The 23,248-nt window shown below is 36.9% G+C and overlaps 4 protein-coding genes across 7 annotated transcripts; 1 reads left to right on the top strand and 3 right to left on the bottom strand.

The window, feature by feature from the left end:
• The first annotated feature begins 1,969 nt into the window (after positions 1–1,969).
• LOC125213479 (exocyst complex component EXO70E2-like) lies at positions 1,970–4,460 on the top strand. Its single transcript, XM_048114050.1, has one exon. It carries the CDS (start codon positions 2,341–2,343, stop codon positions 4,237–4,239), a length of 1,899 nt encoding a protein of 632 aa, XP_047970007.1. The 5' UTR covers positions 1,970–2,340; the 3' UTR covers positions 4,240–4,460.
• On the bottom strand, positions 4,195–9,088 carry LOC125213480 (presenilin-like protein At2g29900). Of its 4 annotated transcripts, XM_048114051.1 has the most exons (4): positions 7,864–9,088; positions 4,604–4,631; positions 4,410–4,486; positions 4,226–4,333 (listed from the first exon to the last, which is right to left on the bottom strand). In XM_048114051.1, exons 1-3 carry the CDS (start codon positions 8,981–8,983, stop codon positions 4,420–4,422), a joined length of 1,215 nt encoding a protein of 404 aa, XP_047970008.1. In that variant the 5' UTR covers positions 8,984–9,088; the 3' UTR covers positions 4,226–4,333; positions 4,410–4,419. The 4 variants fall into 4 exon arrangements, with proteins under 4 accessions (XP_047970009.1, XP_047970008.1, XP_047970010.1 ...); XM_048114052.1 differs by lacking the exon at positions 4,604–4,631 and having other exon boundaries at positions 4,195–4,333; positions 4,424–4,486; XM_048114053.1 differs by lacking the exon at positions 4,604–4,631.
• Positions 9,089–9,375: 287 nt separating this feature from the next.
• Positions 9,376–13,112, bottom strand: LOC125211376 (cysteine desulfurase 1, chloroplastic-like). Its single transcript, XM_048111131.1, has 10 exons — positions 12,849–13,112; positions 12,647–12,780; positions 12,402–12,561; positions 11,621–11,807; positions 10,903–11,048; positions 10,734–10,806; positions 10,579–10,642; positions 10,355–10,454; positions 9,842–10,000; positions 9,376–9,742 (listed from the first exon to the last, which is right to left on the bottom strand). The coding sequence occupies exons 1-10, from the start codon at positions 13,047–13,049 to the stop codon at positions 9,572–9,574; spliced, it is 1,395 nt and encodes a 464-aa protein (XP_047967088.1). The 5' UTR covers positions 13,050–13,112; the 3' UTR covers positions 9,376–9,571.
• A 4,565-nt stretch (positions 13,113–17,677) lies between these two features.
• LOC125216719 (zinc finger protein ZAT4-like) lies at positions 17,678–18,789 on the bottom strand. The gene has a single exon (XM_048118481.1). It carries the CDS (start codon positions 18,647–18,649, stop codon positions 17,969–17,971), a length of 681 nt encoding a protein of 226 aa, XP_047974438.1. The 5' UTR covers positions 18,650–18,789; the 3' UTR covers positions 17,678–17,968.
• Positions 18,790–23,248: the final 4,459 nt, after the last annotated feature.

Below are 23,248 nucleotides of genomic sequence, written 5' to 3' on the forward strand. Positions count from 1 at the left end.
AGACAGAAAGTAGATTCCACAAAATGATCAATGATTTAGATTTACTCCACGTAACTTTCAACTAATTTAATATAGAACTAAATGTCATATCGAAACTTAGTTTTAATAAATAGTGTTATCAATTGTTTTTATAATAAATGAATATGCACACTCTCCATTAATTTCTTATTTTCGGAAATCATCCAAAAAAGAATTGTTAACCCCTAATCTGGAGAAAGAGAACTAATTAAACCATCATAATATTTCAATTAAAGAAAAAAGAAAAATAAGAAAAAAAAGGAAAACTACTAAACTAAGTAAACCAAGTAATAATATACAAATAATTGAAACTGGTCAGTGGTCAACGTAGAAAAATTGTTGATTTCTGTCCAATGACTTACTAGTCTTTCTCTTACTTGGTGATGGAGTTTTGCCCCTTTTCCATTTCCCCTTTTCTTTTTTTCTTTTTTTATCTGTAGTAGTATTAATTATAATTAGGTTATCGGTGAACGACATTAACATGGTTGATTTCATGATTTGCATTGTGCAATCGAAATTAGACCATGAATGAGTGGAAGACAAATGAAAACATAAGGGTGATGGAGTACTTTATTAATAGGGGTGTCAAAATGGATATCGGAAATTGGATACTCGATATCCAAACCCGAAATATCGGGTAATTGGATATCCGATATCCGATTTTTCGGGTTTCGGGATCGGGTTCGGGTATAAGATTTTTTGGATTATCGGGTATCGGGTTATCCGATACCCAATCGGGTATACCCATATTACCCGAATTACCCGATTTTTTAATTAAATTTAATAAATTATGTATTTATTTTAAAATTTTAATTAAAAGTTTATAGTTAATTTTCTTAAAAAATAATAAAAAAAATTAAAATCCAAAATCGGGATTGGATACCCGATTTTTCGGGACTGGATACCCGAGTCGGGTATTTGGGTACCCAAAATTATTTTCGGATCGGGTATTGGGTATTAGATTTTAGGAAATTCAGGATCGGGTACCCGAAATTTTCGGATCGGGTACCCGCGGGTATCCAATTTGACAGGCGTAATTAATATTATGGTCGTGTAATATATATTTTGAGGATGAGTAATTCCTTTTCATATTCAGATTAGATTTCTTTTTTATATTTTGAGAATTCAACTAAGAAATTTAATAGTGATGAGTGTTAGCAAATTTGTAAGGATGATGCATGGGATGGAGGAATAAGGAAAACTGATTCCCTTATATATTTAAAGAGACCATTGTGATATTTCGAGAATTTAAATACTCCATAAATAGCATGATGAAAGAAAACTCACCAACATAAATAACAACTAAACCATAGCCTTAAACGGCATCAGTGATAGGTTTCTGAATTTAAATATGTTGTATGTATGATTCTAGTAGACAAGAACTAGAGCATTTAAAAGTGAAAATTATTTAGCCAATTTACTATATATATCGATACCTAAACCCTGAACTAGGCGGCGGCTGATCAAGATTTGGCGGCGGGGGGTCTATGGTGATTTAACGAGATTGAATTTTGCGTTAGTTAGTTTGAGGTCTTTAGGAGAAACCCGAAATCAAATCCATGTGGACTCAACCCAAAAGGAACATTATCACACTAGTATACAGTCGACAATTCTAACATCGTGATAGTTTTTTTTAGGTTAGAAAAATAAAATAATTTAAAGAATGTGCCATAAAACACTCGAATTACCACTCTACCGATATTAATATTAAGACGGATGCCTGAACCTGGGGAAAAAAAACATGGATCTGAACTTTGACCGTACAGAAATTGACATATCCGAATATTAAAACATTAATTAACAAGTCAAAGTCAAGAGTCATAAAAACGAATTGAAAATGGTGAAAAAACACCAATAAAAATGGGGAGAAAAGAGAGGAAAAGGAGAAAAATCACCAATAAAAATGGAGAGAAAAGAGAAATAGAATATAATCAAGTTGAGTCTTTGACAAGAAACAATTAATGTAGAGAGAAGTGGTTGTAAATAAAATACATGTACCAATCCCAAACAACCTCATTTTCTCTTCCCCTCTCAAATTTCAACCTCACTTGATAGTTCAGTTTACAATATCTTCTCCCTCTCTCAGTGTTGCTAAAACGCGTTATAAATTTTCTCCATTTTTGTATCTTCATCAAAATAATCCCCCTTTGTTCATGTCCATTTCTGCTCATGATTATACAAGTATTTGTTGCTGATCATCAAGAGAATCACACATTCAATTCACTGCAAAAACATCTAGATTCTCTGATTCTTCTCTTGCACAAGTCTTGATTCTCCCATCAACAAAAGATTGAATCTTTGCTCTCCGATCAAGAACGACCGATGGCAAACATCACGGAAGCCGAACGCCACCTCGTTGCTGCGTCGTATCACCTGCTGAAGGCCCTTCAAGCATCAAGGGTCATAGGCAACGATGCCGGGGGGATTCTAGACGAGCTCGGCCTCCGTTTGTCCACGGTGATCAAGCTCAATGATGATCAGGCAGAGAACATCAAAGAAATCGAGACGAGGCTCATCACGTCCCACCAAGCCATCACCTCTCTGCACTTGAGCTACTCGAGGATCTGGGCTTCCGGTCCGGTGATAATCTTGGAATACTTGCAAGCGGTCCGCGAGGTGCAGGGATTGACCGAGACTCTCGAAGGTATGGCGCTGAATCGGACGAGTAAGGGAGTTCTTGATCAAGCGAAAACTACTCTGTATATGGCTATGGAGAGGCTCCAGAATGAGCTGATCCAGATACTTGTGCAGAACAGACAGTGCTTCGAGCACGAGTACACGTCCTCGCTCCCAGTTTTCGAAGTGTATCCGATATACGAGGAGTCTGTCATCTCCAACGACGATGATTCGGCCGAGGACGCGTCTCTCAAGGGACGCAGCAGCTCGGAGACCGAGGATTGCGGGATGGATCTGATCCACCCGGACGTTGTCCCTCAAATCAAGTCAATCGCGGATACGATGTTCTCCTCGGGCTATGCTCCAGAGTTCTGCTTGGCCTTCACCGCCTTCTGGAAGGATGTATTCGCGGAGCACTCGATGATCCTCTACGTGGAGCAGCTCAGCATCGAAGACGTGAAGCAGATGGAGTGGAAGCAGATGAACTCGAAAATCAGGAAATGGCGTGTGGCGATGAGGAGAATCATCAGTGTCTATCTTGGCAGTGCCAAACGGCTGTTTGACCAAGTTCTCGGAGAATACGGCCATGTCAGCTCAGCTTGCTTGCTCGAGGCTTCAAGGGGGCCTCTCTTCTGTCTCTTGAATTTCGGCCACGCTGTTGTGATTGGACCCCACAAGCCCGAATGGCTCTTCTGCTTGCTCAATATGTACGAGGTTTTAGCTGATCTCATCCCGGATTTGGATGCTCTGTTCCCACAAGAGGCGGAGTCGTTGATCAGGATTGAGTTCCACGAGCTTCTGTCGCAACTAGGAGAATCTGTTCGAACCATTATCGAAGAGCTAGGAAACCGCATTGCAACATGCACTTCTGCTACCCCTTTCCAAAATGGAGGGATTCACCACTTAACAAAGTACCTCATCAACTACATCTTGTGCTTCGCTGAATACGAAGATACGCTTCATTTCCTTCTTCAAGATCAAGAGCACAACCGAGAGCATGGAGATGAAGAGCGGAGCACGGTTGCCCGGGTGGATCCCAATCCCTCTTGTGCCTTGGCAGCATACCTGCAGTCACTCACATCGATTTTAGAAGCAGCCTTAGACAAGAAATCGAGTTTATACAGAGATTCTTCCTTGAAGCATATTTTTTTGATGAACAATATCCACTACATGGTTGAGAAGATCAAGAATTCTAAAATCTGCCCATACTTTGGGGATGATTGGATCAGAAAACACATTGTGATGTTCCGGCAGCATGCAATGTACTACCAAAGAACGACGTGGAGCTCTTTACTAACCTTTCTTCGTGATGATGGGAAAACCGGGAAGGCAGCTCTAAAGGCGAGATGCCAAGAGTTCAACGCTGCTTTTGAGGATCTGTACAAGAGCCAGACAAGATGGGTTGTCCCGGATCCTCAACTCCGTGAAGATGTGACAATAGCATCTTCCAAGACGGTTATCCAAGTGTATCGCAACTTTGTCAATAAGATCATCAATTCTATTGGCGAAAAGCACATCAAGTACACCGAACAGGAGTTGGGAATGTACGTCATGGATCTTCTTGAAGGATCATCGAAGTCATTGAGCCATTCTTGGAAGAGGTGACATGGATGGTTTCAAATGCTTACATTCTTCATAGTTTTTACAAAGCTTTTGTCTGTTGTTCTGTAGTATGCATGTTGTCTCGACTGCTAACATTCTGCATTTTGTAACATTAGCTGTGCATTATATTCTGTCGACAAAAGATTTGTAGGGAAATAACAGCATAGAATTACCATCATGAGCTTACTCTCGATATGCTTCTGAATGAGATGGCCTTCTGACTATCGTTCTGCTCCATCGCCAATCAAGTCTGCAATATGTAATTATTTGTCGAGTGTTAAAAAACAGAATTCGTCAAAAGAAATGGGTGAAGAATCTCCCACTCTTCCAACATAGCAGAGAAACCATCAGAATCAAATCTACATACCTGAAAACATCAATCAATGGACCATTTCCTTGCAGTATCAAGTTACAAGTACAAGGTGAGATGTATTAGCATGTGTATTAACATTTAAACATCATTCTTAAAGCAAAGCATAAGTTCCAAAGTTTTCATTCCTAGTTAATTCTAATTTGATTGTTCCTGCACCATTCTGTAACTTCATCCCGTTCATCGCCATGTCACAATTATCAGTCTTCTACAATATTGGGATTCAATAAAGAAAAAGAGCCAATAATGAGAGTGGTCTCGCATTTCCTGATTCTGACGAACATGTCCTAGATTGATCGTTTCATTTCAATGTCAAGGAAGTATAGCACAGAACTCACAACCATTAAAGTCAGAACATTATGCTACTAATTCGAACGTCTCATATGTTTCCTCATACCACATATCAATTATATAGAAAGGGTGTTGAATTAATTGTTATGCGGCATTACTAAGATATTATCACCATAATTTGATAAGACAATGTCACGGTACCATAAATTTATTGCACCTCAGCTTCCTGGCAACAGAACTGGTCATTTATAATGACAAAACCCAAGCTATGTATAACTCAGTAACTAAATATGCTAATTGTGCATATGGTAATATTTCACAATAAATTTTCATATAGCAACTGCATACTCATTGTCAGAAACATATATTCTTCAACACCAGCAAAATAAACAAGAGAAATGGTTCGTTTATTCAGAAACTACAGTGCACCTTACCACCATCAAAAGAGGTACTGAAATATGAAATTTATCAGTTTTCTTGAGATTCGTGTATCTGGACAACCTTGTAATAAAACGTATACGAATTATACACTCGATGTGGACAACACACCGCTGGTCCTTAGCACTCACATAGAACTTTTCACAAGATAGCATTTAATGCAAAAAGGGTATTACTAACATTTCCTGAATGGATCTAGAAGAGGTGGCACCGAAATACAAAATGTCAATATTTTTGAGATTCATGTATCTTGACAAGCACGTTGATAAAACGTACCACGAATTATATACTTGATGTGGATGACACACTATCGGTCCTTAGTACCCACATCGAACTTTTCACAAGATATATACTACTAGCATTTAATACAAAAAGTGTATTTATAACATTTCCTGAATGGGTAGTAGATTCTAGAAGTGCTCCAACCATATGAAGCTGCAATCCATGGCATTTAATGCAATAAAGTTACCAGAGGAAAAGTATGCAAACTGCTGCTAAAAATACTTGGATCAAGTTGATGCAGTAGTCAAGCAGTTCAAAAAGGTACATAAGATGTTATACTCGTACACAAAGAGGATAAGGCTTGATAATGAGACACAATAGAAAAGCCCACTGGTCAATCAGCAACACGAAAAAAGGGCTTTTAGTGTTCACTGTGCCAGATACGGCCTAACGTATATTTAGACATGGCCACTTTCTATACATATAGACAGCAGCAAGGAATCAATGTCCGTTATAGAACTTCTGAAGATAGTTTATATACTATAATTTAGCTACTAATAGAAACAAAGAAAGTTTATTGAATATAGAGATCCCAATGGTGCCTGGTGTTGGGGCTGTGTAAAGGTAAAGAAAATTCAAGCAGGGCGTATTTAAAGTTTGAGATAGAGGAATTCTATCTCTGAACGGTGAAATGATTCCCATGTTTGTATAACCCACATTGTTCCTCCTTCAACTTAATATGATTATCGTGTAACAGCTGATGTACACAGCACACAGATGCTTTTGAGTGAAATAAAAATGAATTCTCGAGAGGGGAAAAGAAGCCTGATGGAGTTTGGATAACCAGATTCTTATATAATGGTATTAAACAGAGGAAAATGTGAATTTAGATATTTTCTGCTAGTTCCAGGATTGGTAGTAATCTTATTGGCTGAGTGGACGATGCGGGGGCTCAGTTCCAAACAGAAATGTAAATATGCTAGGATAAATGAGTTGCAAAGTTTTGATAGAGTTAGAAGAAAGAGGAATTCTATCTCTAAACAGTGAAATGATTCCCGCGTTTGTCTAATCCATGTTGTTCCTCCTTCAAATAAACATATGGTTATCTTGTAACAGCTGATGTACACGACATAGAAATGCTCACGAGTAAAATGATAATGAATTCTCGAGAAAGGAATGAAGCCTGGTGGAGTATGGAAAATCAGATATTCACATATAATGGTATCTAAACAGAGGAAATGTGAATTTAAATATTTATTGCTAGTTTCTGGATTGCTAAGAATCTTACTGCCTGAGTGGACAACGCGGGGGATCAGTTCCAAACAGAAATGTAAATGTGATAGAATAAATAAGTTGCAAAGTTATTATAAATAGAGTCGACAAGCTAAATTGGTATTTCATTTTCAGTATTGCTTCTTCTCTTGTTTTTAGCTATATAATAAATCTAAATCATAGCATTAGTAGGGGAGTCCGGTGGTGATGTTTCAAGTAGGATAGTATTTGAAAATGTAGTGGAAAACAGGTTATTTTGTTCAATCTCTTAGTCGAAGAGAGAAAAAGCGACTTAACAAACAAAAAAGTTATCAGGCAGTTCCATTCCCAAAAACGACTTACATTACCAGGTAAATACTTCCCCAATAGCCACCATTCTGATCTAGGATCTTTTGCTATGACACCATCAATTCCTGACTAGTCGGAAATATGTTAAATTCATGTCCAAGCAATCTATTATAGATACTTCTATGCAATGTGACTGCGACTAGTTTGTTCGAATAGTGCGGCCTTAAGATCCATACATACTACATCAGGAGATTACCAGAAGGTGTTTGCCATTAGGCATCACCATTAAAAGTATGATAGCGCGCTAGTTAGCAACATCTACATTCTTCAATTAACCACCAATAGGGCTTTCAGTAATGGCACACAAGGGGGAGAAATGATAAGACGACACAGCACTAGTCTTACTAAGGAATCTCAGTTTGTTTCTAATAACATATACGCCAATGTACTCGTAGTGAGAGCGGTGACCGCCTCACTTGCAACCAAGGTGATTTCACTTCAGCTTATGTACAATAAAAGAAATCACAGAATCAACAAATAAATGTTCTAATTGAACACAAAGTCACAAACAAATATCATAGACAATGTCTTATGAATCTAAAGCATCAATAGGTTTATAGAACATTGTACAACAAAAGTTTCAAGCAACAGCCTCGTCAATAAATAAAACAAGACGCCTAAAAGGACAGAGAAGGGAAGAGCAGGTAAAGCCTTTCGATAAAATGCAAGGAGCATCAGAGTTATACCAAGACCAGCTATGACAGCAAGGTAGCAAGCATACACCGTCATGAAGTCGTACATAGCAGCTCTTCCAACTAAAACGCTGTAAAAGATAAAATCACCAAGTCCAAGCTTGATTGCACCAGATGATCCCAAGCCAATTCCTTCAAGCGCCAAATTCTCACTCGAAACAGCATTGTCCAAAGAATTCATTCTAATATTAATATGTTGTATGAGAGGAGCAGCAAGCTCAGAATCCCCTCCCAAGGCCCTTCCCTCTTCAGCATCGACAATATTTCTTTCACTCCCACTCTCACCATAAGTCCTCAAACTAGAATCCGAAACAATATCAGACCTAAGCCTTTGATCTTCAACCAAATCACCCCTTCCCTCTCTCCAAACCCTTCTCCTCACCACACCATCACCCAAACCAGCATCACTAATAACTGGCCGCGCCTCATAAACGAGAGCAGGGATATCTTCATCCCTAGCCATGGCAAGCTCCACTAACAGCCTCAACGGCCCGCCAGGCAACAAAACCGCAGCTAGATCGTACAACGACATAGCAACCAAGAGCCCCCACGTCGTCCACTCGGGCAACAAGGTAAACCAATAAGCAACCAACATCCCAATCACAACCAAGTAAGCCTGAGTGACAAAAATAGCCATTTTGGACATGAACACAGCCATAACACCAACAACAGTGAAATTGTACAAGGAGACAGCAAAAGTAAAGCAATCAATCGGAAAGTTCCAAACTTTGATCAAGAAAATGGCAATCTCGCCCCCCATAAACCCCAAAACGAGCAGAGAAGAGAAACCCATGTAGTATTTCAAGAATTTGGTGCAATTGAGGTAGAAGAGGAGCACTAATAGGAAAGTGGCGACCGTGACAACAGCAACGAAGACGAGAGAGTTCAAGAGGGCGCCTTTGAGCTTGTCCCAGATGGAGTCGGAGCTGCTCTCGGAGTAGGCCATGGTGCCCATGGTTGCAAATGAGAGGCCATCGTCCAAGGAGGAACCGCCGTTGAGAATAGATACGAGAATTACGACCAATAGCATACATATCGAAACTGGGGTTACGATTCTGATGATTTCTTCGCCGCATGTTTCGAGGATTGTTCTGGGTCTGGGATTTTGCTCCATTTCGGATCGGTAATTAGAGAGGTGAGAGAGAGTGATGAAGCGTTTACTCCCGGAAAATTTTACCGGATTTTATGGAGCCCCAATCGCATCATTCTTGGGTTCAATACCAACAGTGGTAAACGTAAAAAATTTGAGTATTTTTTTTTTGCGATTAATAATCAATTTATATTGTTTTTATGATCATAACACATGAAATATGTGATATAGTATTGTTTAATAAATTTAAATTGATAATAATTTAAATTATACTTATCAGTCTTAACTATTTTTTGCTAATTAGATTTTAGTTTTCAGTTGAGAAAATAAAATTATACTCCTAATTCTATTGATGTTTTCAATTGAAGAACTATTATACGTAAAAAGTTTTGTGTGGGCTTAAAAAACTCAAAAAAGAAAAGAAAATTACGATGCAATTCAACACACTCAACTTTGACGCAAAATTCCGCTTTCCACATCCCACCTACCAACATAGTTTCATCACGTATGTTATTTCGGAACATAAACTTGTTACTTTTTTGTTATTCCTTAATTAGACATACATAATATATCAACATTATTCATAGCTGTCTTCTTCTACACCATTTTTCCCTACTTGAAAGATGCAAAAAAGTCGATGGTGTCGGAGAGGGCATTGATGAAATCATCCACGTCCTCCTTTGTGTTGTAGAAATGAATGCTAGCGCGAGCACTCGAGCTCACCCCAAGATACCGGTGAAGAGGCTGAGCACAATGGTGACCTGATCTAATTGCGACGGCATGCTGGAGAGAGTGGAGAAGGAAAACAACTAGTACAAGGTAGAAGAATGGAGATATATAAATGCAGGAGAGTCGAAATACGACAGTTTAGAGTGTCTGTACCTGTTGGTCGAGAAAAGTTGCAATGTCGGTTGGATGAACACCTTCCACATTGAAAGAGCATAATGCTGCTCTGGTCACGCTTCTAGAAGGTTTAGGGCCATAGACACGGACGCTGGGTACTGAGCTCAGTCGATCATACAGATAATTCGCTAGCTCTACCTGCAAAGCGAAAACGAAAAACTTAGTGCTCATTGTTGATGGTGCTTGCACTTGGGTCCTAGTAGTCTTGAAGACATGATCAACTTGAAATGAAAATAAAATACTCGACTCCTAAATAGCGGAGTTGAAGTGTGTAGCTCACGAGTCACGACGATAGCTAATAGACAAGGCTAAGCACTCATGTGGTCGAATATTACTTAGTGAGTCTTTCAACCTGAATGGCGTGGTAAAGGATATGCAAATAAGTAATACTTAATCAAGTATTCCAGTGCGAGTGGGTTTTTACTTGTGGAAGAAAACAGCGAAATCAGCAAACGTGAGCAAGGTGATGGGAAAACAAATGGCCACTTTTACCTCATATGTATGAATCTTTTGCATCCCAATGGCTGACAAATAATCGATTGCTGCCCCCAATCCAATGGCTTCTCCAATAGCAGGAGTTCCAGCTTCAAATCTATCACATTGGGAAGTAGATTAGGTTAGTAACTTATGTAGTAGTGAATAAGCATGCAAGTACGATATCAAGGAGTTACAGACTACATCTATAATATTAATCTATCGACACATAAGACACTCACTTAGATGGAGGTTCAGCATAGGTTGAGTGATCCAAAAATACATCTGATATCATTTCACCACCACCTGATATTATTGTAAGAAGTTTAGAGAGAAATTCTAAAAATACTAAAAGAGAAATTCATGACTCAATGGAAAGGGAAAAGAGATAACTCACCTAAGAAAGGAGGCATGGAAGACAAGAGCTCACTTTTGCCATATAAGAACCCAATGCCTGTAGGCCCACACATCTGAAGCATGATTAATTCTTCATTTCAAACACTGACTTATAAGACTGAGAGCTACTCTAAATTCTAATGCAGTGGGAAGGTCTGAAAGGACTTCACCTTATGGGACGAAGCAACCAGAAAATCAGCATCAAGGCTCCTCACGTCAACCACCATATGAGGAACACTTTGACAAGCATCAACAAGCACTTTGGCTCCAACATCATGAGCCCAGCTTACCACTTGATCAATTGGGAGAATAGAAGCTGCGGGAAAGGCGGAAGCAAGAAGAATTAGGAGAAATTATCATGCATAAGAGCTGTTATTTAGGCTCTTGAACAGAAATAGCATCTTGTCAGAGTAAACTTTATACTATAATTTTAAGTATTTAAAAAATGTCCAGATGCAAACAATTACAAAATCTGGCCTTGATTTCAGTATGCCATGTTGACTCCAAGGAAATAGAAGTGATCCTAGCTGACCAAAATTTTTAAAACAGGACCAGAAATCAAGGAGACCAAAAAAGTTGCTCTAGTAAGAATCCTACATTAGCAAGCAAGCCAACAGCTATGCATTGATATTAGAGGTCTAATGTACAAGCACAAAAAATGACACTACAATTAGATCAAGATCATGCAGACAATTAAAAGAATTCTGGTCATAACACCAATTAAAGGTGGTTTCTTTCATGCATATGAGTTGATGAAGTCCAAAAAATTCCATGAACCGTGCAAACACAAAATAGTGGAGTCAAGGAAATAATTTATTTTACTAGTTAAATAAGCTCCACGTCACAGTCGACAGTTATTCCCTCTTCACATGGTAGCAATTCACTAACCCAGCACATTGGAGACGTGATGAACAACGACAAGTTTGGCCCGCTTTGAGATCATTTCTCTTAGCTTTTCTACATCTGGAACTTCATCCTCTCCTAAATTTACAAACTTCAATACTGCACCAGTCTTTTGAGCAACAAATTGCCAAGGAACAATAGCACTGTGATGTTCAGCGATGGTAAGTATAACCTGAAAATTACGAATCATTAGTACTTATTAGCTAGTCTAAATAATAGCAAAAAAATAAATAAATAAAAGGTTCTATTAACGAGAAAAAAAGGGTACGAGCAAAAAGGTAAACCGGCTTATGAATTGCAATATTTTGATGTAGTTTCGCAAGCGTATCTTACTTTGCTTATTCCATTATTCTCAATGTTTCTATTCCTTCCAAAAAGAAAATGACAAACAGTTCTAAAAGGTAAAAACACACAAGGATCAAACCTTTATTACTTTTCGAAAGCCTGAATAGACTACATGATAATAAACAAATGTTTTACCCCACTTGATATATTTGAACGAGTAATTCTCAAGTGCTACAAGCCCACACATACACGAAACTTGCTGCAGCACCTATAAAGAGTCATTCTCAAATGACAGTTCAAGGCATTGAGATGAGAAAATAACAACATAATCTGGGAATTTAACAATTCCAGCACTCAGTTCCTATCTATAGGAGTATAAATTTTCAGTCTAGCAACCATCTAAATCAACTCAAATTCACAATCATCAATGTGCTGAATTATGAAAAAGGAAACAAACAATCGCAGAAGAAAACTTGTATACCTCATCTCCCTCCTTGAGATTCGAGAGCCCCCAACTATAAGCCACCAAATTGATCGCCTCAGTCGCATTTCTCGTAAACACAATCTCTCTACAATCAGACGCGTTTATAAAATTCGCCACCTTCTGCCTCGCCAGCTCATATTCATCCGTCGCCTTCGCACTACACAACAACACCAAAACAAACTAACTGAAAAACCCCAAACAATCCACACACCTCCGCCGATAAAATTCCCCCAAAAACTCACCTCAGATAATGAATTCCGCGATGAACGTTGGAATTATAGAATTCGTAATAATTCCGCAGGGCGTTCACCACCGCCGCCGGCTTCTGCGACGTGGCGGCGTTATCCAAATACACCAGCCTCTTCCCATTCACCTCCTGCGCGATAAAAACGAAAATTGAAACAAGTGCTGATAAATTGGGGGTTGAGGAAGGGGAAGTAGTACCTGGTGAAGGATGGGGAAGTCGGGGCGGGTGAGGTGCGCGAGGGATCCGGGGGCGAGGTGCGGGTCGGCTGAGAGAGGTGAGGGAGCGGCGGAGGAGGAAGCGAAGGGGACGGTGCGGAGAGTGCGGTTAGGGTTGGGGTGGATGGAGCGGAGGGAGGAGGGGAGTTTGATGACGACGGCCTCCATCGATATCATTATCATCGCCGCCGCCGTCGAAAGTCCCGGTAGCGGTGGTAGCAGTTAGCACCACAAAATGATAACAAAAAAACAACCAAACAAAACATAAATTAATTTAGCCCAATTTCTAATTGACTAATTTTTCAGCACTAATCATATAATTTTAGTGGATTATCTACTAAAATCATATAATTTTAGTACATTAAAAGTAATGTTTCCAAATCAGGTAAGATTTAAGTTATTTAATCGAATTACTAAGCGGCAACAAAATTGACTGTTAATTAAATAATGGACGGACTGTCTTTTATAATTAATTTGATGATTTTCACAAAACCGTTATAACACATATTTTTAGTCTTTTACTACTTACTATAGTTAATTAAGGTTATAGGGCATTCCCGTTATAAAACTGTGACCTTCTTACTATTACAAGCGACCATACTACTATAAACTTTGAGTTGAAGCAACAGCTATATTTTCTAGTCAAAGATTTAGTCATACAGTGCATTAATTAATCTCACAAATTATCAGGTAATTTTATGCTATTACTTTCCATACTTACTAATAATGAAACCCTATATATACACCTTATTATTCGCGGGATTGATCAAACTAACATTCCCGTGTCTCGAAACTTTCCTTGTCAATCATCTCCTCTCTTTTCTCAGAAATCAACTCGATGGGGCGAAGAAAGTTGAAAGTGGAGTTTATTGAGAAGCAGAAATCACGGCTCCTAACTCTGAAGAACAGAAAGGAGGGGTTGAAGAAGAAACTCCACCAACTCACTACTCTCTGCGACGTCCCCGCCTTCATGATCGTCCGCGACCCCACCACCGACTCCACCTTCCTCTGGCCGGAGGATTCCGCCCAAATCCGCCGCCTAATCGACTCCTACAAGGCCGATCCCGGCGCCGTTAGAACCTACAGGGTTTCCGATTTCTTCAACGAGCGGCAGGGGGAACTCGCGAAGCTGCAGAAGAAGAAATTGGAGACCGAATTAGGCACCTGGGACGATCGCCTCCACCTCATGGACGAGTCCCAGTTGCGGGAATTGGGCGCGGCGGTGCGATCAAGAATCGCCTTCGCGATGATCAACAAGGAGAAGGAGAGCAATGAGATGCTTTATTTGGGCGAATTTGTTGATCAAGATGGAATCTTTGAGATTGCTGATGGTATGGCTGGGATAAGCGCCGATGATCTACTTCCGGTGCCGGAATTCTACTGCCCGCCGCCTCTGAACATCGACAGCAACAATGTGGTGCCTGATTTGGAAAAGTTTGAAGGCATTGTTGATCAAGATGGCGGATATTCTATTGCTGATGTTATGGATTTTGCGATGAGGGCTAATGCTCCTCTGAATCTGCCTCAAGATGGAAACTTTTCTGTTGCTGATGTTATGGATGCGATGAGCGCCAACGGTCAGCTTCCGTTGCCCGGATACTACTGCCCGCCGATGTTCATGGATCACAGTTATCTCAACCAAGGCTACTGCTCTTCAATGGATCAGAATGTGGATTGGTTTGGTGGGGATGATGGTGGTGACTTAGTTACCTAGCATAGATTTCTCTGCCACCAGATGCTGCTACTTTGGAATTTTGTCATGTAGTAACTGTTTATAGCCAACAATTCTTTGGAGTTTTGTCAATGTAATTGTTTATGTTTTTGAGGGCCATGAATTAATTCTTTGCCCCTTTGAAATTGTGTCAGTGTAACTGATTATGTTGTTAATCCTTACTTTGGCTCAACTTTTGTCAGTAAACTTTGTTTCTACACAATTTCTTTGTAAATTCAGGCCATTGGTAGTCTGCAGCAGTTTCTGTAACCATTTTCAGCTATTCTTCTTTCAACTTATTGAATAGCCCTTGGTTTCAGCTGTTCTCATCAATGGGTAGAATTAGCCCAATAATTCTCCTCATGATAATGATAGTGATATTTTCCAACTTGGATTACTACAGCTTGTGATTAGGTGTGTGATGAAGAGGCCATCATTTTCCTCAGTCTCTGCTTCTCACACATTCCAGAGGCAGCTGCATGACTCTGGCCTCGACCAGTCTCTGATCGATGCTCTGCCACTTTTTTACCACAAAAACATCATAGGATTAAGGCGCCATTAGATTGTGTAGTACATGTTTGTCTATCTGAATTCTCATTTCTTGACAAGCTCAAGGTTGTGCCTTCGACATCCACAGCATTGAAACATGGCTGCTGTTGAATTCGACAAGGTTACTTCTGCAATTTCACTGACACTGATAAATCTGAATCTACATATCATAACAAAGTGTACAATCATAAGCAAGAAAGATGAGTAAACATCCTTCTGTCATCGATCTAAAATGAGAAAACAGATCAGTAATGCCAATGTGCATCCTAGTCTAGTCTGAGAGATTAGGCTTATTTGAAGCCAAAGAAAAGAAAAAAGTGAAAAAAGATAAGAGGAGAAAAAGCTTTAATCAAAGCATTCAAATTTTAAATAGTAATTTTCCATTTGAAGCTAGATGGTCAGTTACAAGGCATGCACTACAATCCATAGTTGTAAAATGTCTCATAACAGATTAATAAAACTAATCGAATGGAAGTGAAAAGACAGCATAAATGTGAAGAAGCATTTGGAGTGGCATATTGATGGTAGGAGATGTTATTCTATAGGTGCTTTGCAAAGAGGGATAAAGCGCGATTTGGCAGTGAGGAAGCAGATGAGAAAAAGATTGGTGTAAGGAGTAGAGTTGATAGCTTCTCTGTATCTAAGATTTTTCTATGGTCCAAGAAAGACAAGTTCCACATTTTGGCAATAGGCATGCCAATTCACAAATTACGATTATAGTAATTTTTTTTAGGATATAAATATAATTGGAGTAATTTATAAGTAAATATTGTCACTAATATAATAAGTGGCGGACGCAAGATTTTGTAACTGGGGGACCGTGGTTCAATCTCATGGTAACAGTTGCAAGGTAATTTTTTTATGTCGGCATAGCCGAAAGTTGCGACATTATTACGATGCGAGGGAGATGAATAATAAGATAGATATAATTAAATGATATAAAACTAGAGATATGTATATATTTAATATTATTAATTATGAAATTTTTTGGAAATAACCAGGAGCGGAGCTAAAAATTATAAGTAGAGGGACAAAGTTATATATGAGGAAATTTTAAGAATTTATGGAGGGGCATTTAGTGGGAAATTGACAGAAAAAAATTGATAAAATATACCATATATATGAATATGAAAATATGAGATGGGACAATTGCCCCTCTATCCATGATTGTAGATCCACCCCTGGAAATAACATGAAAATTTTGTGTAGTTGTAGAGAAATAAAATAAAACATCACAAAAAATAGGTAAAAGAAAAATTGAAATTATAGCATAAATTTTGAAATTAGTTCATTAATAAAATAATAAGTACTATATAAAACATGAAATTTTCGGTTATAAAAGCTGAAAGAAATATAAAAATATCATAAAAGCAGTTAAAATAGAAATAGAAATTGAAATAATAAAAAAGCTCAACTGAGCTTGTATGGAGGGAGAGCTAATGCTTGTTGGGTATTTTGGTTTGCCACTCTCAGCTTCATTGATTGTTCGATATCTTCACAATCAAACATGGTCTTGGAAGTTGCTATATAAAGGGTAAAATTTGAAATTAGTGGGGTTCCATGGATCCCCAAACCTCTTCATAAGTCCGCCACTGAATAAAATTGATAAAATAATAAAATCGATTCAGTCTGATTAAAATTTTAGGAGAATTTTGTATGTATAGAAATTAAATGTGTTTATATTTATTCTATAACTTATTTCAAATTGATTATTACTTATATTTTTAATAATTTATAAAAAGTTTAAAATTTAATTTTACAAAATTCAAAATAAAAAATAATCTAATTTTTTTTTAGCATGAACGATATCTCTAGATCTGAATGAAATTCGTACTTTTGGGTGTTTATACATTAATTTAAAAAATGTTTGCAGCTTCCTAGATACTGCGTCATTTATTTTATTTTTATTTTTATTTTTATTTTTATTTTTATTTTTATTACTCTTACATTGTCTGTTGATTATATGAGGCATGAATTTAACATTTTTATGGATTTAAAGTTTAAACTGCAATTTTCACCAAAGACTTCGATTTAATTAGCGGTAAATAGCTTTGCTGGGCCTATATGATATTATGGGCTTTCACCTAATTTATTCATGAGACTTTTATGGGCTTGTTCAGGGAATTATTGGGCTAAATACTATAATACGCTACATTTTTACGTTTCATTTGGAAAACTAATTAAATAAATAAAAAACAAACGATTTAGATTTTCGATAAATCAATCACATAAACTAATTCGATGCTTCCGCATTTTTACCTTTCACATGAAATTGTATATAGGTATACTTATCATTAAGGTTTTGTACTAATATCGTATAAACCTTCTCGATCGAACTATACTTTATTGAAAAAAGTGACGACATCACACATTCGGTTCCACATAAATTTTTAGACAGGTGGTGTTATAATATTAATGATATTTAAATGTATGGGTATGGTCAATGAAGTACACATAAAACTGCATAATTAATGCATAATTGAGATTAATTAAGAGTTGAAAGTGAGATGAGTTGGGAAGTCATGTTACACGTTAGGTGACTTAACAACTACCTTTACTTCACTTGCAAATCCTTCTTTCCCTTTCCTTTCCACTACAAAACACTGCCCAATTTCCTCTCTCGTATCATATTTCATTTCATCAGTACATACGCATACTACCATCATCATTCTCATCCGGATGATAAAAAAACGAGACTCCAAGACCCTTTTCCCTTCCCACCCAAGTCAAAATAATTACTACATCACAATTTTGTTAAGAGCAAAAGCAAGTTACACAAAATTGAACAAGCAGCAAAATAAGCATTTTAATAGTGATAATATTATGACAAAAATGAATGAATCTATACACATTTCAGCCGGAGATTAGGCCGAGCCGCGCCAATCCACCACGGCTTCAACTCAACGTTGCACTCTTCCTCGACAGGGGCAGGCAAGTTGAGGTCAAGAAAACGTCGAACTTGTGGAGTTTGTGTCTCTTCGACACGAAGATGGTCAGCGGTGTTGATCAAATGGGATCTTTTGTGACCACCCAATGCTTGGCCTGATGGGAAGATCTTGAAGCAAATTGGGCACTCATGATCTTTGCTTTTCTTGCAATCTTGAAGACTGGTCGGAGCACAACAACCTTTGAACTTTTTGTGACTGGCTCTGTGGCCACCCAATGCTTGGTAGGAAGAGAAGGCCTTGTTGCAAATCATGCACCTAAACTTGTTAACCTCGGATTGATCATTCTGATTGCTCTTGATTCTGTTATTGTTGTTGGTGTCGGAATTGGTGCAATCCATGGAGAGGAGTATCAAAGTGAAGGCGACCTCCTCCTGTTCGGACGAGGAGGAGAGATCAAGGGAGGAATCGTCCGAGTACCTTTGAGATCGCTTCTTCGTCTTCTTTTTCGTGCACAATGGTTCGTCGTTGGAGGTGATCAAGTGAGACCTCATGTGGCCACCGAGGGACCGGCCGCAGGGGAATATTTTGCGGCAGAATTTGCACTTGTGGTTTGATTTGTGATCAACTTCTTCCATTTCTAAATTGGCATGAAATTTGTGATGAGCAAGAAAAGAAAAAGAAAGTGAGCTAGTGAGCAACTAAGCAACCTCTCTCTCTTGATATATGGCTTTGTTGCTCTTACTAGAAGTAGAAGTAGCTATAGTGTAGTTGAGAGTTGAAGAATATATCAAATCTGAAATGATGGTGATCAATGAGCCACTACACCACTACTACTTCTACCATTAAACAAGAGACAACTTTTTTTATGAGATTAATTAATAAAAATTTTCAACATTATCATTGGTTTTATCTCTTAATAGTAATTGTTATAGTAATTCATAGTATTATACATGGTGTATTAGTATGATTCTACAACAATTACATGAACTTGGGAATTTGAAATTCAAGTATGTTATAATAAGTTATAAACAATAATAATAGGAAAAGGTATTCTTTTCTTTGTCTTGGTTATAAAGAGAGGGGTAGAGTGGCTAATGAGAGATGGGAAATTCGAGTTTTTGTCTTTGCAAGTTATTCTGTTGGACTTTTTTTATACTATGTGCTTTGATGTAGTTTTGCACAATGTGGGTGGGCTCCATTTGTTAATTGTCATTTGTCAACAAAGCTTGCCACTTCACTCATCTAATTTTATTTGTTGAATCATTTTGGTTTGGATTTCAAGCATAGCTCTAACTCATTGAGAGTATCCCCGGATGCAATGGTCCGATCGAAGGGGGTCGGTGAGGAACGTGTTGCGGGGGTCATGGAGGGACTCCGCATAGGGAAAGAGGGTCGGGCCCCACTCCAAGTTTCCTTCGACGACCAATCTGAGCTTGTTATGCCTGCTCTTTGGATGTGCGAATGTGCATAGTATTTTTTTTGTTTTTATATTTTTTAAAAATAATTTATACTATATTTTTATCCTTTTTAGGATTTGTGCCAATGGACAACGATCTTTGAATGATTTTTTATTCGCATTGTGTGTGTATGTGTGTGTTGTTGGTGAAGGGCAATACTTGCTACTGTTGTATGTAAGTAATGTTTACATCTAATTAATGCTCTTTTATGTAATTTTCGAACTACATTTACAGTTGGATTAGCACGATTCGAGATTGTTCCAATATAAGCGAACATAAGTCAGTTTCGATACTTTGATATTGTAAAGTATAATAGCAAATTTACATCGACATTTGTATAATCGTTAGTTGATGCTATTAATCACTAGTATTGATTGTTAATATTGATGTGACTAGTGTGGATCAATAGTAGTAATAAATTCGTTGAAACTTCTATATTACTCTATACGTTATTGGACTGTTCAATTTGCAAGATTATATCTTAGGAATAAATATATATTGTGTTGGATTCACCCGATTGAATCTCACTGCTCAATCTTATATAGGTTATCACATGATAATTAGTCATAACCATCTTCTTCAACTAAAATAATACACAACTCAATTCTAGAATACATCTCATGATTATTTTATCTAACAAATATGGGTGTTGTATTGTACGAGACACTTTGATTTTTCTAGTCTGAATTTTTTGAATTCTCACTGCTTAATTTTTAAATTACTTCTGACCATCAAATGAAATGTGAATTATATATTCTCTATGGCGCTTCCAGTTTTGTCGGTCCTTAAAACAAAGCTTGTCTTTTCCATATCGAAATTTTTAGTTAGTGGGATCAATTTGAATTTTAGTATCAGAAGAAATAAAATTAAAATAAATAGTGAATATTAGTTGGGAAATTGGCAATAGTGAGATTAGCTGAATGAATTGCTCCGCCGTTGCTGCATTAATTGCCGGTCTTTACGGCCGGCTATATTTAATTACTACTATCTCATTGCAAAAATCGCTAAATTATAGTATTATATTTTTCTCTTTTATGATATCCTCATCTTTACCCAACATTTTATTCCAAGATTTAGCTGTACTTTGTCTACATGCTGCCAATCTTTTGCTCCTTTTTGGTTATTGAATTAAGCTGGTTTTATGATGAAATTATTGAGTGTGATTACTAGGAAACATCCCCAAATATTATATTGTTTCCCAAACATTTTTGGTTGATTTCTTTTGAGCAAGAAGCATGTGCATGCACATTGTGTGTGGTGCATATAATTTTTCCAACAATTTATTTCTAGTGATTGGTTTATGGAATCTTGGTTTAGAAAGCAATTAATTAAAGAACTAATTTTCAGTTTAGGGGCTTAATGCTTTAATTTGATTTTTTTTTTTTTTAATTTCTATTTTCCGAATATGAAGTTGAAGTATGTACACTTTTTAGAAGTGCAGAATAAACACCACATGTATGTGTTTTCAGAGTAGATGAGCAGTCCATTTTAGGATTTATGTATGAAATAGACCAATGTTTCTAACTAAACAAAATGTGTAAACACATTTATATGTATATTTTCCTTTTCTTCTCAATTTTCAAGATATTGAAAAATTTTCAAGAAATTTAACTAATGTGTTGATAACGAATCACTAGTGAAATAAATTCTATGGAGACAACCTATTAGAGGAGTGGGCTAGAAATAGTAGCAGCAATATATATAGTGTGACAAAAATTCTTGTTCTTTTTATTTTTTTAAGAGTGAGTCACAAACAACTTTCACCCAACTTTGAGGACCACAACATTAGGTTATCTACATCACAATCAAAATGTCTTGTGACAAAGCGAGAAAAAGGGAGATAATACCACATAGGGGCAAATCCGTCTTTTCAAAATATGACCTAATGTTATTGACCTATAAACAGACATTTATTGGTATTAACCTTTTAAGTTTGTATCTAACATAGTAGTAAAATGTTAGGATTTTGCCCATGGTTAGAATAATATTTTTTTAATAATTAAGATATAGTAAATCTATATAAAATTAATAATGCGGCATGTTTTTAATTATATGAACTAAATTACTAATACGGAGTATATCACTAGCAAAAAAAGAAAATAAAAAAACCAAAAAACATATATGTGCCCACATTCATTGAGATGGTAAACTAAAGTTAATGGCTTCCTTTATTGGTGTGTTAGAGAACAACTACTCAGCTTTATATGCTTAACCAACACTCAAAATGGTCAATGTTAAAATAAAAAAAAATTACTACTCACTAAACTTTTTCCATTTATAAAAAACAAGCAATCAGCACTATCACTTTCACTAAACTAACTCAATTGTTGCTTGCTTTCATATATGTATGTGTTATGTGTGTCATCGATTGATGCAAGTTATTAAAAGTATTATTATAATTTAATAGTGAAATTTGTGGAGAATTTGATAGTTTTATGTGAAGGTAGGCCAATCAAGATTGGTTAGATGTGGCATAATCTATATCCTAGCACTATAAATTTGTAACGAAATTATTAATATTATTATATATAGATTTGAACAATAATGTGGCATTTTGTTTTTAATTATACGAACTAACTATCACCTATTTGGTTTCATGGAGGAGTGGTGATCCACAATTTCATGATGATTTAAGAAACGTAACAAATTTTCTATATTTAAGAAAAATTTAAATCTTAAAAAAGATTTTATGGGTAGTGTGTTGAGTTGACTAAATATGTGGAGAATGAGAATGCATCTTTGTAATGGTGAGCATGAACATGAACATGAAACCTCTGCCCTTTTTTTTTTCTAAACGCATTTACGTCACACCCCATGCAATTTATAAAATAATTATTCTCTCCGTCCCACGAGAGTTTGCGGTTTATATTCTAATTTTGAAAACTCTTTTCTTTTTAATGAGGTGAAACATATTATCTACAAACAATACTTTTATTACTTTTTTCTTATTTCTACATCTCTTACTTTATCAATTGTGCATTAAAATCTGTGCTCAACCAATAATGCTTACTCTTGTGGAACGGATGTAATACTACTATTTAGAGTAAAAGTCAATTTTGGTTCTAAACATATGACCAAAATACGAATCTGGTCCAAAAAATTCACTTTTAGAAAAACGAGTCTATAACAAATGAAAATGTCGTTGAAGTATTCATTTATTTGGACAGTTCCGTCAAAAAACTAACGGTCAACGCTAATTGTACAGTGTCATGACCGTTAGTTTTTTTACAGAACCGTCAAAAAATGACTACCCGATAAGAATTTTACTCCCTCCGTCTCGGCTAAGATGACACATTGCTTAGCCGGCACGGGGTTTTAGGAATTATTGATTAAAGTGTTTAATTGGAGAGAGAAAAGGTGGATGTAAGTATTAAAATAGAGAGATAAAGAAACATGGATATTTTAATAGGAGTGAGAAAAAGTGGTTGAGTGTATTAATTGTAGAGAGAAAATTTCTAAAAAAGGAAATGTGTCATCTTAGTTGGGACAAACTAAAAAGGAAAACGTGTCATCTTAAGCGGAACGAAGGGAGTATTTGTTATGGATCTGTTTTTCAAAAAGTGAATGTTTTGGACCAAATTCATATTTTGGGCATATGTTGAGGACCAAAATTGTCTTATACTCTACTATTTATTACTCCCTTCGTCCCACAAAAGATGTCACACTTGTGGAATGGCACGGGATTTTAGGAGGCTTTGTTTTGTGTGTTAAATTGAGAGAGAAAATATAATTTTTATATTCATATGAGAAATAACTTTTTCCAAAAAGGAAAATGTG

The sequence above is a fragment of the Salvia hispanica genome, chromosome 3, assembly GCF_023119035.1.
Source record: "Salvia hispanica cultivar TCC Black 2014 chromosome 3, UniMelb_Shisp_WGS_1.0, whole genome shotgun sequence".
NCBI lineage: Eukaryota > Viridiplantae > Streptophyta > Magnoliopsida > Lamiales > Lamiaceae > Salvia > Salvia hispanica.